Source organism: Nelumbo nucifera, chromosome 3, assembly GCF_055504915.1.
Source record: "Nelumbo nucifera cultivar China Antique chromosome 3, China Antique-T2T, whole genome shotgun sequence".
In the NCBI taxonomy this organism is placed as follows: domain Eukaryota; kingdom Viridiplantae; phylum Streptophyta; class Magnoliopsida; order Proteales; family Nelumbonaceae; genus Nelumbo; species Nelumbo nucifera.
The window spans coordinates 91,868,933-91,886,206 of NC_142651.1; the positions used below are offsets into that span (position 1 = coordinate 91,868,933).

General features: G+C 37.0%; 1 protein-coding gene across 1 annotated transcript; it reads right to left on the reverse strand.

Annotated features, from left to right (window-relative positions):
• Nucleotides 1-851: 851 nt before the first annotated feature.
• AHG2 (Polynucleotidyl transferase, ribonuclease H-like superfamily protein) lies at nucleotides 852-11,061 on the reverse strand. Its single transcript, XM_010275134.3, has 7 exons — nucleotides 10,534-11,061; nucleotides 9,992-10,122; nucleotides 9,201-9,529; nucleotides 6,460-6,573; nucleotides 5,820-5,946; nucleotides 5,457-5,727; nucleotides 852-1,729 (listed from the first exon to the last, which is right to left on the reverse strand). The coding sequence occupies exons 1-7, from the start codon at nucleotides 10,896-10,898 to the stop codon at nucleotides 895-897; spliced, it is 2,172 nt and encodes a 723-aa protein (XP_010273436.1). The 5' UTR covers nucleotides 10,899-11,061; the 3' UTR covers nucleotides 852-894.
• Nucleotides 11,062-17,274: the final 6,213 nt, after the last annotated feature.

The following is a 17,274-nucleotide window of genomic DNA, read 5'->3' on the forward strand; positions in this document are numbered from 1 at the left end:
AAAGGTTCAAGCCTGAGGTCAGCCACTTCATGCGCAAAAAAAATAAATAAATAAAAGGAAAGGAAAGGAAAAAAAAATTAAGACATAAAACTATAGAATAGCTGGGGCCAACATTGTGTAATTGTCTGATTCAATCCAATTATAGATATTCATAATTTATATTGTATCAATGTATGACTATCAGTAAACTTGGGTTTGAATGGTATTTTCATTATAGGCATAGCTTCCAGTTTCATACAAGTTAGATTCAATTCATTTTGTTCAAGATATGATATGAAAATAATTTTTTCTTCATCTCATTAATTATATACAATATCCTCACGAGTTTAATTTATTAATACCATTCAATATCCGAATTCAATCCAAATATAAAGGATATGATTCAATATGAATCCAAATACTAATGAATCAATTTTGGATTTCGGTACATCTAAATCCCATCTATCCGTCTGCAACCCTAAATAAAAAAGAGTTTGATTATACTAACATCTAATTATTTAATCAGGCTTGCAGCCATGAGTTCCACTGTAAAATCTATTGCTACGAATTGTAGGACCATTTCCAAGTTACAGACCATCTAGAACTAAAAAGGTGTCCAAAAGCTGGACAACTAATTGAACAGCCAGCACATGGACCTATTCACACAAGTCATCTGAGAAAAGAATAAGCTTTTGCTTTTGAACGTCTGGCTATGGGAAACAAAAATGAGCCAGAAAGTGTTCTGCGCGTTTGATAAGAATTACTTCTTAAAGTTGGGGCTTTGTGCTTTTGGGTTAGTACAATTCCTGAAGTTTATCCCAACACAACCTAAATTACTGCAAGACCATGCTTCTGGCCTTGAACTTGCCTGATAAATAAAAATACAAGAGAATAAATGAATTATCGAGTGATGACTTACAAATTAGCAGTTATAGCTCGTTTTTCTTCAATATTAGATTCGGCTACATACAAAGCATCCATAACCTTATCAGATGAAAGATGGTGATATGGACCATACAATTTGGAAGAAATTTTGGAATTAGACTTCTGAGTTCCAGTTCCTCTACCCAAACTATGAAATTCTTGATTGCCCACTTCCTCCCTTGATTCCACTACTTCAGACTTCAGACTAACACCAACCTCTTGGGCCTGATCTGCAAATAATACTTGAGAAATGGAAGATCTACAAATCTCTTTATAAACCTCATAAGTGGCAGCACCAGTCTTCCCACCTTCCAATAGCTTAGAGAGAGGGTGCAAAATCGAGATTGGATCATTATTTCTTTCCAACGTTTCCTTCAAGACAAGGAAATCAAACACAAATTCTTCTTTGTTAAACTGAATAAATGCGGCAGTTTTGTCCAAGTAGTAGATGGAGGTGACAGAACCTGGACCAAATACTTTAGTGACACACTCTCTTAACTCTCCTGGCTTGAGCTTGGAAGGGAATCCCCAGATTAAGACAATATTTGAAAAGACAATCTTCGGGTATCGTCGTATGTGGTTATGAGAAACAAAAGATTGTGAGGAAATGTCTCTACTGCTCAGATTGATGACATCTCCATTGTTCCAGCTGAGGTATAGAAGGTTTATATGCTTCTGGAGCTTCTCACTGTTAACCAATTCTGTGGGCAGGGAAAGGACCTGGAAGTTAATATCTAGATGCCTGCAAACCTGGGCAAAGACGCACCCAGTCATAAAAGCATCATAGCCAGCTTCATGCTTGGCACCAGAATTCCAGTTGGAGGACCTGCAGAAGAATACACTCTACAAATGACTTTCATCATTACGTAATCCTGTGATGCTTGTGGTAATACATTAATACTACTTTGAATTCATTACTGTCTCAATGCTTTGAAAGTCGGTGTTTAAACCTCCAATAGTACCAACAAATCCACTACAGATCAAATGAAACAATAAAATAAAGACTGCTAAGGAAATTGAGCAATAAATCATGTAGTCATAGTCTGCCATTAATGAGAATAATTATAAACTAATGTCTAGTGGGAAGTTTATACAAGATTGTAAAGATCCTCCGATAATAAGGTTGAGGAAAGTTCTACTTCTACCATCATTGGTCTCTCGAAACCAAGGTGCGTTTACAAGTTGAAAACAAATTGTGGACCAAATTTTTATTACAAACTTGATCAAAATTTTGATTACAAATGAGTTGTGGAAGAAAAAACGAGGAAAAGGGCTTATTTACAATCCTCCCAGAACCTGACCTTGGTTCCCCTCCCCACTTCAAACTTAATTTCTTTACTGAAAAAACTGTAGCTTTTCTCAATTCCTTTCCAAACTGAGCAGTCATATGACTGTAGCTCTTTTCCACAAAAAAAAAAAAAAAAAAAAACTCATTGATCATACTTCCAAAACCACTTGCCAAGCAATGCTAAATTCAGTTCTCTTAGTCTTCTTATACTCAAACCCCCATTCTTCTTTTGTTTACACCCCTTTCCCCAATTTATCAAATGAACTTTTCTACCATCCTTTCATCCTCTCTAATAAAAACTCTTCATTCTTTTCTTGATTGCCAAAGCCATCCCTGCTGGAATTGAATAAAGTGATAATAAATAAACAGGTAAAGATAGAACACTTTTTATTAAAGTGAATTTACCCCCATTCGATAGGCATCTTTCTTTCCACCCAGCCAGCCTTTTCTCTATCCTCTCCATAATAGGTTCCCAAATAGACTTAGCATTGCATTTGGCCCTCAAGGGCATTCCCAGGTACTTTGTTGGGAATTTACTAAATCCCCATAAATTTTCCCAAAGCTGCAAATCTTGCACCTCAACTATTGCTACCAGCTCACTTTTGTGGACATTATTCAGATGCAGTCCAAAAACTACTTTGAAAAGGCGTATGATTTGGTGGATTGATCTTACCTTTTAGAGGAATTGAGAGCTTATAGATTTGGTTAAAGATGGGTGTAGATGAATAAAGAGGTGCACTTGTTACTAAACAATTTTGATTAATGGGGTTGCAAGAAATTTTTTCCAGATAAAAGGGGATTGAGACAAAGAAACCCACTTTCTCCATTTTTGTTCACCTTGGTGGCTGACATTTTGAGTAGGTCTATAACAAAAGCTTATCTTTATAGGGAGAATAGATGTTGGAGAGTGGGGAAGTAGGAGATTTTACACACCTTCAATTTGTAGATGGCTTAATCCTTTTTTCCAAACAAAGGAATGAAAACTATCTTAGGAGCTTGAAGGAATTACTCTCTCTATTTGAAAAGATCTCTAACTTGAGAGTGAACCTAAGGAAAAGTAGAATGGAAGGAATTAATATGCAAGATGATGAGTTGACACATTGTGCAAACGTATTGGGTTGTGAAGTTAAATCCTGGACAGTGCAGTACCTTGGGCTTCCCCTAGGTGACAACCCAAGGACAGAAGGGTTTTGGAAACCAATGTTGGAAACGTTTGCAAAAAAGTTGGCTTTATAGAAAAGGAACTATGTTTCACTTGGAGGAAGGATAACTTTGATTAAATCCACAATGGCCAACTTACCCATTTACTTCCTTTCCACTTTTCAAATCCTAGTTAAGGTGGCAAAAAAGTTAGAAAAAATACACGAGGGATGTTATATATGGGAATCAGGGGATGAAAGGAAAGACCACCTAGTCAAGTGGGAAGTAGTGTGTAGGGCCAAGGAGCAATGTGGGTTGGGGATAGGAAATTTGCTACAGAGGGATACTGCTTTGCTTGGAAAATGGTTGTGGTGTTTGCCACTAGAAAGGAATAGGCTCTAGCATAAGGTTATTATTAGTATTAAAAGGGCTTCAGATGATGGCTGGGATGATAAAGTGGATCCTACTTTGTCAGCAACAGCAAGTTCTCCTTGGAAATCCATCTACAACGTTCTTCCTTCATTCCTATGTTTTATCAGGTATGACATGGGTGGTGGGTATAAGGTTCTTTTCTTAGAAGACATCTGGTCGGATAATTCTACTCTCAATGAACAATTTTCTTTGTTGTATTCTTTGTCAAACTATAAGATGAAACCCATCTGGGTTGGTCACCTCCTCATCTGGGTTGGATACTTGGATTGGGACTTTGAGTTTAGAAGGAATCTTAGAGAAAATGAAATGCAACTCCTTAATTGTCCTTTTCACCAAACTTGAGTCTATGTTCCTGGATAGACAGGTTGATGATATCATGATAGTAGGATTTGGTTTGGCAGCTCCCACAGGTTTGTGTTCTTGAGCTTCTTTTTTCAGCTTTCAAGTTCAATCAAAAAGTTAGGAGACGAACTTCCTACTGAAAGAAATTTGGAGTAGACCTGTCTCTCCTAAGATTCAAGCCTTTTATTGGGAAATGGTTGAGTAAGATTAATACATGTGATTTGCTGAGAAAAAAAAAAGCCTTTTTTATACCTTTCTCCTCATATATGTTCTCTTTAAAAAGCAAGTGGTGGGACTATTCCCTATTTACTAATCTACTGTACCTCTGTAAATTGTGTTTGGATGTAGCAGGGTTATTTAGCCCAAATTTTCTGAAACAGTCTAAAAAAAGAGGCAGAGTTTTGTGGAAGGCAGCAAGGGCATTAGTTCTATGGGAAATATGGGAAGAAAGGAATTAAAGAATTTTGAAAGAAAAAATCAATACTATAGGAGAAATAGTGGAGAATATAAAGATAAATGTTGCAAACTGAGTGAAAAGCTATCAAAGCTTTGTTTGGGGAATGGTGGCTACATCTTCTAAGGTGAAGGACAAGGTTGCGATGGAATGGAAACCACCAACAAATCCAGGAAGGAAGTTAAACTTTGATGGCAGCTCATTAGGCAATCCAGGACCAACAGGAATTGGAGGTGTAATTAGAGATCCAACAAAAGCTATCAAAGCTTTGTTTTCATGCCCCATTGGCACAGGTGTTCTGTTAATGGCGCTACTGCAAGGATTACGCTTAGCTAAGAAAATTGGAATCAAAAACTTGGAGGTGGAGGGGGATGCTAATGAGGTCGTTTCTTGGTTGAGCAGCAGTATTCCAGGAGCCTAGGCTTGTAGGCAGACATTAAGGGAAATTCATCTTTAGCCAAGGAAGTGGGAGCTACTTTCAACTAGGTTAGAAGAAGAGCAAATGGAGGGCAGATTATTTGTCTAAACAGAATGGTTCATTGGGAACAAATGCTTTTGGCTGAATTGTAATTGGGCTGTTTGGGAATCATTCTGGGTGAATAGATTCTTGTACAGTTCATTGTAATTTCTTTAATAATGAACTTGATGTACAAGTAAAGCTGCTTTTCAACCTCTTCTCTAGGTTGGATCTAGAGTAATGTTTTACATTTGATACACCCAATGCAAGAATAATTTTCACTCTACCAAGAGCATAAAAGTAAGATTAGAAAGACTAAATTCAAAGCAAGTGAGGTGCTATTTGTGCAAGAAAAGGAAGTGTAATGCAAAATTGTAATTGATGCTTCCAATTAGATATTGCAGTGTTGAAATCCTAATAGAGAGAGATGGAGGGCAAACCTCATTTCGTCCACTTGAACCTCAACTTTCACAAAGGGGTGAGAAGCCAAAGCAGAACTTCTGGAAGCGAAAGCAATCTGTGGACATAAAAGGGAAAAGGCTGAAGATAATGATGTGCTTTTCTTCTTCATCAGATGCTGAATTACACTTTCAACATTCAAGAGGTGCTTTGTGTCAATGATGTATGGGAAGTTCTCATGAACAGAGGATACAAACTCTTCTACAGTTGCAGGAAGTGGACCAAAAAATTTGTTGTATATATGTGCAATATCTGCATCCAATAAATGAAACCTGTGAGGACATTCTAATAAGATATGAGCAACACAAATAAGTAAATACATAGGATTTGACAAGAACATATACCTAAGAAACAATTGTGACCAACAAGCAGCTTCTTCTCCGAGGAAAGGAGATCGATAACTTGGCGAAAGCCTAATGCATTTTTAACCTTTCTCTCTTTTTGCTCAAAAAACTCGTCTTTTAAATGTTTCTGCAGACAGGATCAACAAGATACACAGAAAGACCCTGCTTCAATAAATTGCTGGAAGTTTTGCTCTCAGAAAGTAGTGGTTTTTGTTTCTAATTTTGATTGCAATGCCATTCACTCATTAGAAACCCCATTCTCTCACACAATGAGCAAAAAATATATGCTTCTCACTATACAGATTAATATTTTATTTCACCTTTTTTGCTCTGTTTTTCTTTGGTACATTTCTTTCTCTATGTTTTTTTTTTATTTTCCCAAATGTCTGTCACCCTTATTCCATAATTTCCATTTTCTCTTGAGAAAATCATGAAATGTAAAACTAAACTTCAAATGGATAAAACCAACTAGACTGATGAGATACCCACAAAATATGTACTACACCAGACCAGATTGAAACACACTTTGGTCATGTTTCAAATTACAATGGCATTTCATATCACAACAGCACCTTAAAAAATAACATTTAAATAACTCTGGTGCTGGCAATTCATTACATTTTAAGCATCACTTCCTTACCAATAGCAAATCCTTATCATCCTCAGAATCTGTGTACACTACTAGTTTTTGTTCAGAGGAGTCGTCTCCATACACACGAACATAAGCAAGATCTTTGAAATGCTTTCTTATGACCTGCATATTTCAAGCCCATCACCTTAGTAACAGTCAACATCATAACTTCAGCTAGTATATAAGTTTTTCAAGACAGAGAGTTTGATCCAGGAGAAGAAATATAGAAGAAATCTCCAGCAAGAACTTGCTATCCCAAACATTTTCTTGATCATTGGCCTGCAAATTGGGTCAGAAGTTGGGCAATTTATTTAAAGTGATTATGAAGCTACAGACTTGATCTTCATTTGGACCTCTGATAGACCTACTATTGGGCTTACACTGGTCCATGTTGAGGTAGCTTATGTTTCTTAAAAAGTCAAGTATTGTAAATATGTAATAGCTGTTTGTGAGCCCCATCTGGAATCACAACTTAAAACATTCAAAAGATTTGATTATTAGTGGAATACTTGGAAGTAGATTTCATTTCGGATAGTTAATTTTTACCTGTAAGTTAGGTTAGGAAGGAAATGACTGTAATAGGGTAATAAAAGGGAAGAGATAATTGTTAGAAGTATAAAGCATACAAGTGTTTGTATGTTTTGAATCAGATTTGTTCCTTTTGAGTGCAGAATTTCTACTTATCCCTCCATGACCTGTTTTGGTCAAGCATTAAAAGATTGCATTGGAATCAGTGAATCACCTATTGCTACATTACAGTTTTTCATGCAAAATTTGGTCTAAAATGTGGAATTTGTTTGAAGTCAAGAGTCCAAGGTCAGTGAGGGAGTTTATAAAAGGTTGAAGGGTTGAATTGAAGGACCAAGCAAAAGAGGAATATATATTGGCTTGGAACATGATCCCTGCTGTTATCTATCAAAAAAAAACATGATCCGTGCTGTGGTTTTCTGGTGTTTGTGGCAGGAGAGAAATGCAAGAATGTTCAAGAAAGAACAAATACAGCTCGACTGAAACAGTTTTTCAGAAGGTGTTTTCATGGCTGGTTACACAAACGATTTTAGAACATAGATTATATTTCCTTTTTGTATATGTTAATCTTTCTGTAAATCAGGGCTTTGGGGGGTTAGTGCTGCAAGGGTAGCTTTTTGTATAGCCTCTGAATTAATTGCAGGTGAAAACCAGCACCATAACACCCCATTCCCCACCTAGCTACTGCATTCTGATCTTTATTTCAGATCCCTACTCACGGCCCCCATTTAATTTTCCCCCTCCATAACCAACAATTAAAAGAGCTTTGTTAAGATCATTTTGGAAGAAAGAGATCCCTGCTATTAAAAGATACTAATAGCAGAGAAGAATACAATACAGCAAATAAACAAGCATCAAGTACTTTTTGCCCTCATTTTATCACCATCACCATCTCAACATTCCATGATCAGCCCTTGAACAAACATCAATTTTGTTCATTTTCCTCTAATTGATCTGGTACATCTCCAACCATTTACAAACCTATCCCATTCATTCCCTTGCCACAATCCAAGCTTCCACCTCCTTAACCATAGCAGCATCATGGCATCATGACCAAGTGACCTATCATTAACTTTCTAGTGTGCTTTTATTTTCAAGTTTTTCAATGAAGCCATCCCTTTGATAATTAGACTGCAGAAACCGCAACGCCTGTCCAGTAATAAATATTCAAGTATCTATGTATCATATATGTATACCGGCACAAGTATTCAAGACTAGAGGTAGTGTCTGTAGTAGGTGGATGGGGATTTGAAGTTAGCATTTCTGTTGGAGGGGTTTTTTTAGATAAATAAAAAATAAAAAAAAAAAAATACAAGCACTTGTCTGTCTTTGCTTTTGTGATGCTTTGCTAAGTAGTTGGAGTGATTAGTTTATATGGAGGTGCTGCCTTAGCAGTTAGCACCTGTGTGTCAGTTGTAATCAGACTTTTTTTTATTCTTTTTTACTATCAAAAAAATATGCCAGCACAATTCAATATCTATTTGGCAACTTGACCTAGTCCATTAACATTCATAGAATATTTCTTAAAATGATTCAACATGAACAAAGAAGAAAACTTGTGAATATCTAAATGTATCTAGCTGGCAAAATGAGTTTGTTTTCAAAGGCTATTGATTGAAGTCAGGAACACTTAGGCTTTTGACTTCAACATATAATCAAATCATGTCAGGGTCACTTTGGCAACTTTACTTAGTCCATTAATATTCATAGAATATTTCTTGAAATAATTCCAGATGAACAAATAAGAAAACTTGTGAATTTCTAAAAGTATCTAGCTGGAAAATTGAGTTTGTTGAAAGGCTATTGACCGAAGTCAGGTCACTTGGACCTTTGACTTCAACATACAATCAAATCATGTAAAGGGACTTAAGAAGCATCAATAAGAAAAGCCACCATATCATTTCAACATTTCTCTGTAGCCCAATGTAAAAGTAGAGGAGTTTCAGTCTATTCAAAATTAAGAATACTGCATGAGAAATCGTTCAATTGCTTCTCTACATTTCAATTGATATAAAATATAAGCTTAGAACTGAATGATTACATTTTTTGTTGATAAATGAGAGTAGTTTTATTAATTCACTGAATGATTACATTTCAGAACTGGAATTATCATAAACAAAACCTCCACCAGACTCCATCAGTCCATTGGATAAAACACACTGTTAATACCAAATTGAAATCTGAAGCAGAGACAAATGAAAGAGGAAGAAGTAGAAGAATACCAGCTGAATCAATCTCAATTGATGAGAAGTGAATCCATTCAATGTAAGAGCTGGGCGCATCTTGAAGAACACTGTCTGAAGTTGTTGTTTTGAATCCTTTATCTGCCCCTCCAGTTGAGATTGCCTAGTTGTGCTGCATAATAACCCATCACGCCATTCACTGAATCTGTTCTTCATCCGCTCAGTGAACAGAATATCTGCAGTTCTGACCAATGGTATGTCTTTGAAATCCTCCAAGTGAGATCCTGAATTAGATATCTCACCACCATGTGCCAAATTCAAGCAACGCAATGATTCAGCTTCTTGTGCTCTGGATAAATAAGATATTCCTGGGATTACCCAAGATAGTAAATTCTTGAAAAGGTTGTGTTATATAAAGAGATAGTGAAATAAGAAGGTAAATCAAACCCATATATAATCTCTTAAGTATACTTCTTTTTTGCATAATTTCCCCATCATTGTAAACCATTCTAAAGAATTAGACTGATCCACATCAATGCATTCCACACCCATTTGAAGTGCCCAGTCAATTATGTACAATAGATAATTATTTAGGCATAGTTATATGCCCAATAGCTTCTCACCCATTCAAGCATACAAGGTGAGGAAAAGGAAGAGAACAAAGACCTATTCCATGTAAATTGTATCTTGGGATCATGTAACATTCACGTATGGCAATTCAAAACCAAATAACAACCCTTTTTGATCATATAATCATCACCTTCATGGTTATCCCAAGTACTCAACCAAAGCAATAAAGTTAATATGCTGCATGGAAAACAAAAAACTACCTTCATGTATACAGGCATTGAAATCGAATTGATGCTTAGCCAAGAAGTCAATTGAGGATGTCTGGCAGAGGAACTCATAAGCTGGACCATCAACCGTAAGCTCTTTGCGAGGAAATATATAAAAGTTATGCCTGCTAAGCAACCCCAGCATCAATATCATTATATTACACTGGAGGAATAAGACAAATGGTTCAAATGTAAATCTGTTACAGTGCTAAATGTTAAAGTGCTTGGCTTGACGCTTTCCATCAGTCTTAAGGCTTTAAGGCTTTTGGCGTATTGGTCAAGCACACAACAAAATTATTCTATCATAATCAATTTTAGGACAGACATAAGAACGATATAATACTTCAACTAATACAAACAATAGTTTAATCCATCCAAGTTCCACTTTTTTTTTTTTGTCGTTGGTTTTATTAATAAAAATGAGAAATTTTACAGGTAAGATGGTAAGAACAAGCACGAGTTAGGAAACTTTAGAATTGTCATCACACTAAAATCAAACAAGCCAACAATCTAGAGAAAGAGATGAAAGAACCTACGGATGAGCAACAAATGATTCCTTGGAAGCATCCCAACGAAAGGGGCAAACGCCGAACTGAACGACGGCAAACTTCTCGGCAGAGTCCTTCACTTTGAGGTACCGGACATCGAAGCGGTCGAATTCGAAGGAGTCCCGCCACGGCGCGCTGGTAACTCCAGTCATTTCGAGGTCGAAGGAGACAAAGTCAGCGTCTCGGACATGGCGACGGAGATCTTCGAGTGCGGACTCGAAGTTGGTTTTCGTGACTTTCTTCACAGAGAAGGTCGATGGTGTTGCAGAGGAAAATGGCCGAGTGAGGAGATAAGTGGAGCGGACTAGGGTTAGGGCTTCTGAAAATGCCCTAACCAGCGCTGGCTTCTTCATTCTCTGCTGCTCATCTCCTCTTCATTCACTCTCTCTCTCTCTCTGTCCTGAGAGATCAAAGTGAAGGGAACAGAGGGTAGCAACTCTTGCAGACTCCCGCTTGTTCGACGAGAGAGGTGACTAGGGATCTTTCTAATGTGCGCGCCCGGCGTGATTCGCGATTTTGGTTTTAGTTCCAGCAACTGGGGTCGGGACCGGACCGGTTCGTGATAAACCAGTTAAAAATGGAGTCGACTAACTGTTTGGTTGGTAAGGTGGTATTCGCCTCTCGGACGAGTCACTTTTGCTACGACAGTGCTAAAACAAACAATCAACGCTTTTGATTTTCTTTTTTTTTTTTTTTGGGGTAAATTACAAAGACCCCCTCGTATTATGGGGTTTGTGATAAAGACCCCCTATACTTTATTCTGCGACAAAGATTCCCCTGTAGTATGACCGTGAGACAAACTTCTGTTAGATTTTCTTGAAATCCGCCATCACAGTATTTTTTTAATCTCCATATTACCCTTATAATAACTATTAATTAGGAGAAAAACACTATTTATCTTCCCGGACCTCATAATACACGAACAGAAACGGTGGTAACTGTTGCAGCGGCGACGACTTCCGTTGAAGTCCTCCTTCTCTCTTTCTCTCTCCCCCGATCTCTCTTCTTCCTCTTCCCCTTTCTTCTTTTTAATTTCCTCTATTTTCCGTTCCTTACAGATGGAGAATAGACACTAGAAGGATGGAAAACACAGTAATTTGGTGTTTGCTTACATCATTCCTCCATTTCTCTCTTTTATCTCCCTCTTTCTCATCTTTACCAAAAGTACAACTACTGCTCCTCACTTTCTCTCTTCTCTTTTTCTTTCTCACCGCATTGGCTTGTTTTCTGATTGAAAGAGCTAAAAAAAGTAAAGCCTTTCTCTGAAAATTGGTGTTGTAAACATCTACCATGAACAGCAGGGAGATTCCAGATACTTTGGTTTGGTTGTGATGATTGCAGAGAAGCAGATAATGAGAATTGGGGGAAGGCGAGGGATACCAAGAAGAGATAGGAGAGAGAAGGAGATTGGGCCCTTCAAAGCCTGCAACAGAAATGAGTGGCGCTGCACCCAGAATAATGTTTTTCCTTATCTGCTTGTTTTTACACTCTTTTATGGCTCTTCATCTCTCTATCTTAAGTAATAAATCCATGGATCTCTACTTCTCTGCTCAAGACTCTTTGGCTTTTTAACTCTTTTCGTTTTAATGGTTCTTCTGAGTTGGAATTCTTTTGTCCGCAAGACCCATTGATGCATCAAGCTTAACATTTTGTTGGTTGTCTGAGAGAGAAAGATGATCATATGTAGTTTTGAGTTCCGAGGGCATAATCCATTTTCTATTTAATCAATCGTCAATAGCCAAGCAAGTATGGCAACAGGCAAGTAAGTAAAATGGCATAATCCATTTTCGGTTTCTAGTTAGATTTCACGCTTCTCTTTCTCCTTCATCCATCGTCCAACAACCAAGTATGGCAACCGGAGAAGACGTGGTGGTATCTCCACTTGTTCAGGCATTGCTTGACAAGTTGTGCTCCAATTTGTTGGTTGACTTTGGGTTGAATTGGGACGTTGAAGATGAACTGAGAGACCTCTGCAAAATACTCTAACTGATTTATCAAATATAGCTTGTGTTGCAGAGGAGATGCAAATGAAAGATACATGCTTGAAGATTTTCCTTAGAGAAATCAGGGATGTGGTTTATAGAGCCACTTATACCATGGACGAGTTCATTTATGAATCTCACCGACAGTGTCTCGAAGACGAGAGCAATCTTAAACATTTATAGGACTGGGTCGGGGAGAAAGGTACGCGAATATATCAACTTTTCTTTCAACAAGCAACAAATATTGCATAAATATGACCCAGAAACGCTGGGGAAGAAGAAAGAAGAGAGACGGGGGAGAGAGAGAGAGAGAGAGGGAGGACTTCAACTGAAGTCCGCTGCCGCTGCAACAGCTATCACCACCGCTGTTTATAGGGGGGTCTTTGTTGCAAAACAAACTGCATGGGGGTCTTTCAAACGTGTTACTGCAATATCTAAACTTTTAAAAAGTGTTTAAGTTGGTCCCTACCATAACTAACCTAACCTAACCGTTAGTTATGTGATCGCATGATGACATGTGCAACTTAAAAATTTTTTAAATGTCAAAACTACCCTTCAAAAGAGGGTTAAAATGGGACCCAACCCAAACCAGCCAACAGGGAAGAAACTAAGCTTTTGTGTTAGCTCAGAGCCTCAAACCTGACTCCAGAGACAGAGACTGTTCATATGCTCTCAAGAAAAACAATGAAAAAGAACGATTTCTATGTGGCTTCAAAATGTCACATGAAAAAGAATGATTCTGTTTATTTGTAGTAAATTAATTTTTTAAATTTATAAGTAGAGCTCGAAAAGCCTGCCCATATTCTATGATTCATGATCTGGAAGCAACCGATTCTAGTGATTAGTTCTGAAACCTTTGAAATGGAAATTTTGTCTAGCTTAATGACCCAAAGTATTTCTACGGTACGATTCCAATGATTAGTTTTGGAACCTTTGAAATGGAATTTTTGTCTAGCTTAATCACCCAAAGTAGATTTCTACCGGTCTTAGATTGGGATTTGTCTAGGAAAGATTCATTCCAAAAATTCTGTCATCTTGTAAGGTTTGAGAGTTTGAGAGCTAGAGGCAAGGAATGTGAGAGAGGGGAGGGGAAAACAAGAATGAGAGGGTCTGTGTTAATGGTGTCCGAAGAAGAAGAAATGGTGAAGAAACAAAATAATTTCTTGCAAAAATAAGAGTTTCTTGCAATTGTTAATGGCATCTTTCCAGTCTCTTTGGTTGAGATTCCTCCTTCGTTTGAACTAGGTTTTGGCTTGCCTATTTTTCACTTTTTTCTTTTTTGATTTGTTTCTGTTTCCAGCGGTGTTGGACTGTGATTCTAAGCATCACTACAGGAAAAGGTAATCTAGAGAGAACTAGGAGAGGCATTCAAATACCAATCATAAGAAAATTAGATGATAGGTGAACGGTATTTTTGTCATTTTACATGATACTTAACATGTGTTTATGGTTTTGGACCAACTTGACACTTTTTGAAAGTTTGGATACTATAGTGACACATTTGAAAGTTCGGGTACTAACTTGACACTACCCCCAAAGTTCAGGGTACTAAAGTGGAATTTTCCCTTTTTTCTATAGGAACTACACAAGATGGGGGTAGCTCTTCCCCACAAAATAAAACAACAAATAAAACCAAGATCAAAAGGAATACAACTAGGAAGGGTCGAACAACCAATAAGAGCGCTCCGGACCAGCCAATTTGTAGCTTGATTCGCCTCGCGATGCGCATGACTGAAGTTGATGTTCAAATTGGACCTACCTTAAAAGTTGATACACTCATTGGTGATGCTTTCCAATCTCCATGGGAGCTTCACCTTTTCCCCTAAGGCAGTCAATCACAAGCTTCGAATCTCCTTCAATGATGATATGGAAATCCCTATAATTAGCCACAATCTTGATTGCTTCCCATGCCGCCTAGGCTTCAACAAGATTTATCAAAGTAGTGCCAATGTTGTAGACCTTTAAGTCAAGAGCAAATCCTTGGTGATTTCTGACAATACAACCTATCGTACACCATCCATCCAACTAACAAATGGCATCAAAGATGATTTTAATGGAATTGAAGGAGGGGAGAACCCAACCAATGAACTTCCATTCTTTAGCACTAGAATGGTCTTCTGAAAGGGAGTTATTCTTTACCTCAAACCAGTAACTAAATGATTTATCAATTATACTCTGAGGATGAGCTGATTTATAATTGGAACACTTTTCATTTCTATTTTTCCATATCAACCAGAGAATGCATGCTATTTTTTTCTCTCAAAAATTTATCATTAAATGATAAATGATTCTTTGAAATTCTAGTCCACCAAAAAATAACCGAAGCTTCACTAGCATTAGGAACATGTAGGCAAGTACTAACTCGACTCCAAATCTGCTTAGTGAGATCACATGTGATGAAGATGTGATCAATACTCTCCTCCTCCCCATAATGAGTACACTACGGACCAATATTAAAGCCACGAGCAATCAGTTTACTTTTTGTGTGCAGCTTATTATTAAGGAGGGGGAAGAGAAACACTTTGATTTTTTGTGGGATCTTAAGCCTCCAAATACATTGAGAGACATTATTTGTCACCTCAGAACCACCATTGTGTCTACATTCCTTAACATAAGTAGATTTAATAGAGAAATTCCCATATGGATTAAATTTCCAAACCATCTTATCCACCATATGGGAAAAAGGGATTAAAATAGTCCTAATACGTTGCCAAATATGCAAGGGGGTCATGGATCTGATGACGTCTTCCTTCCAAACTTTCCTATCTTGATTAATAACTCTACTAACTAGCATTTCCAGTTCAACAATTGACTCCGAATTAACTTCTTCTAGAATCGAAGAATTATTCACCAAGTATCTTTCCAAAACATGACCAAATCACCATCTCTAATTCTCCAACTTAAACCTCTTTTAATGAGGTCCCTAGAGGCCAAAACACCTCTCCAAGCCCAAGAAACACCCTTCTTTGGATCAACATCCCAGAAGTTCTTTGAATTTAAATATTTTCAAGTGACCACTTTTACCCACAGGTTCTCTTTACAAGTTAGAATCTTCCAACCTAACTTAGTCAGGACGGCCTTGTTGATCCACTTGAGATTTTTAAGACCCAACCCACCATAAGATCTGGGGGTACAAACTCTATTCCACTTAGCCAAATGGATAAGGTGCTAACTTCTAGAATTCGACCAAACAAAATCTCTTTGGACTTTCTCCAAACCATCTATGACATTATTTAGAATTTTAAAAGATTGCATAACAAATTGAGAAATCATAAAAGCAGTAGAGCTAATAAGAGTGAGCTTTCTGCAAGAGATATATTATTTCTTTTCCATCCTATAAGCTTCTTGGCCATTTTTTTTCATCAAGGAAATTAAAAACCTCCTTAGAAATCTTCCCATCAATAACGGGAGCTCCAAGATAAATTTTATTTTTAACTTCAAGGGGGATTTTGAGAATCTTGGACATAATTTTTTGATGCCTTTCAAGAATATTCTTAGAGAAAGAAATAGTTGATTTTGAATAATTTGGAAGTTGGCCAGAAGCATCTACAAATTTGTCAAGATTTTCCTTGACATTCAAGCAAGCATTAATTGAGGTTTTGGCAAAAATAATACAATCATTAGTGAATTGGAAAATGAGAATAGTGGGGCCCCTCTAGAGGCTTTACATCCAATCATCTTCTCACGATCAAAAGACACTACCACCAGCTTTCTGGTAAGAGCCTCAGCGTAAAGCACAAAGATGTAAGGGGATAATGGGTCCCCTTGCCTAATCCCTCTATTAGCTCTAAATACTCTAGAAGGTGAGCCATTAATTAGAATCTGATAGGACATTGATTTAATACATTTCATAACCCATTTAATCCATTTTTCATGAAATAAATTCTCATTCCAATATATCATAAGCCTTCAACATATCAATCTTACAGGCCATAATCCCTTTCTTTTCCTTTTCTTGTTCATAGAGTGTGTCATCTCATGAGTAATAAGGATGTTATCTGTAGTTTGTTTGTTGGGAACAAACACACTCTAAAAGGGAGAAATGATATCATCCAAATAAGGCTTAATCCGATTGACTAAAAGTTTGGAGATGATTTTATAAATCACATTACAGAGACTTATAGGTCTGAAATTATTAACACTCTCAAGATTATCACATTTAGGAATCTAAATAATAAAAGTTTTATTAAAATTATAATTCATTCTCCCAGAATGAAAGGCCTTGACAGTCTTGTACACTAAATCACCCACAATATTCCATAATTTTTTAAAGAATAAGACACCCATTAGGCTTAGGAGCTTTCATATCCTTCATGGAATTCAGAGTATTAAAGATTTCCTCATATTTGAAATAACATTATCAATCTCTCTAGTTCCTTCTGATATAAATCTAATTTCAAATTTCTTGCAGAAGTGTTCCTTAAGTTCCTCTTCATTTTCTATCAAAACTTCATTATCACCCAATTTAAGCCAATCAACTCTAGATTTTTGAACCCAATAAACTTCCTCACAAGCAAGGGTGTTGTTGAAAAGTTTTGGAGGGCATTTTCATGGTTAATAAGAATACCATTATTAGGGTCCTCATCCAACTTATCTTTGGTAATTTGAAGACATTTTAGGATAGTTTGAAGACATTATTAGGGTCCTAATGTTTACAAAGTGGAGTTTGTTCCACTTTTTAAGTTCTTTAACAAGATTATCCCTTTTTTTATAAAGTTGATATGCTCTAGTACCATTGATCTCAATA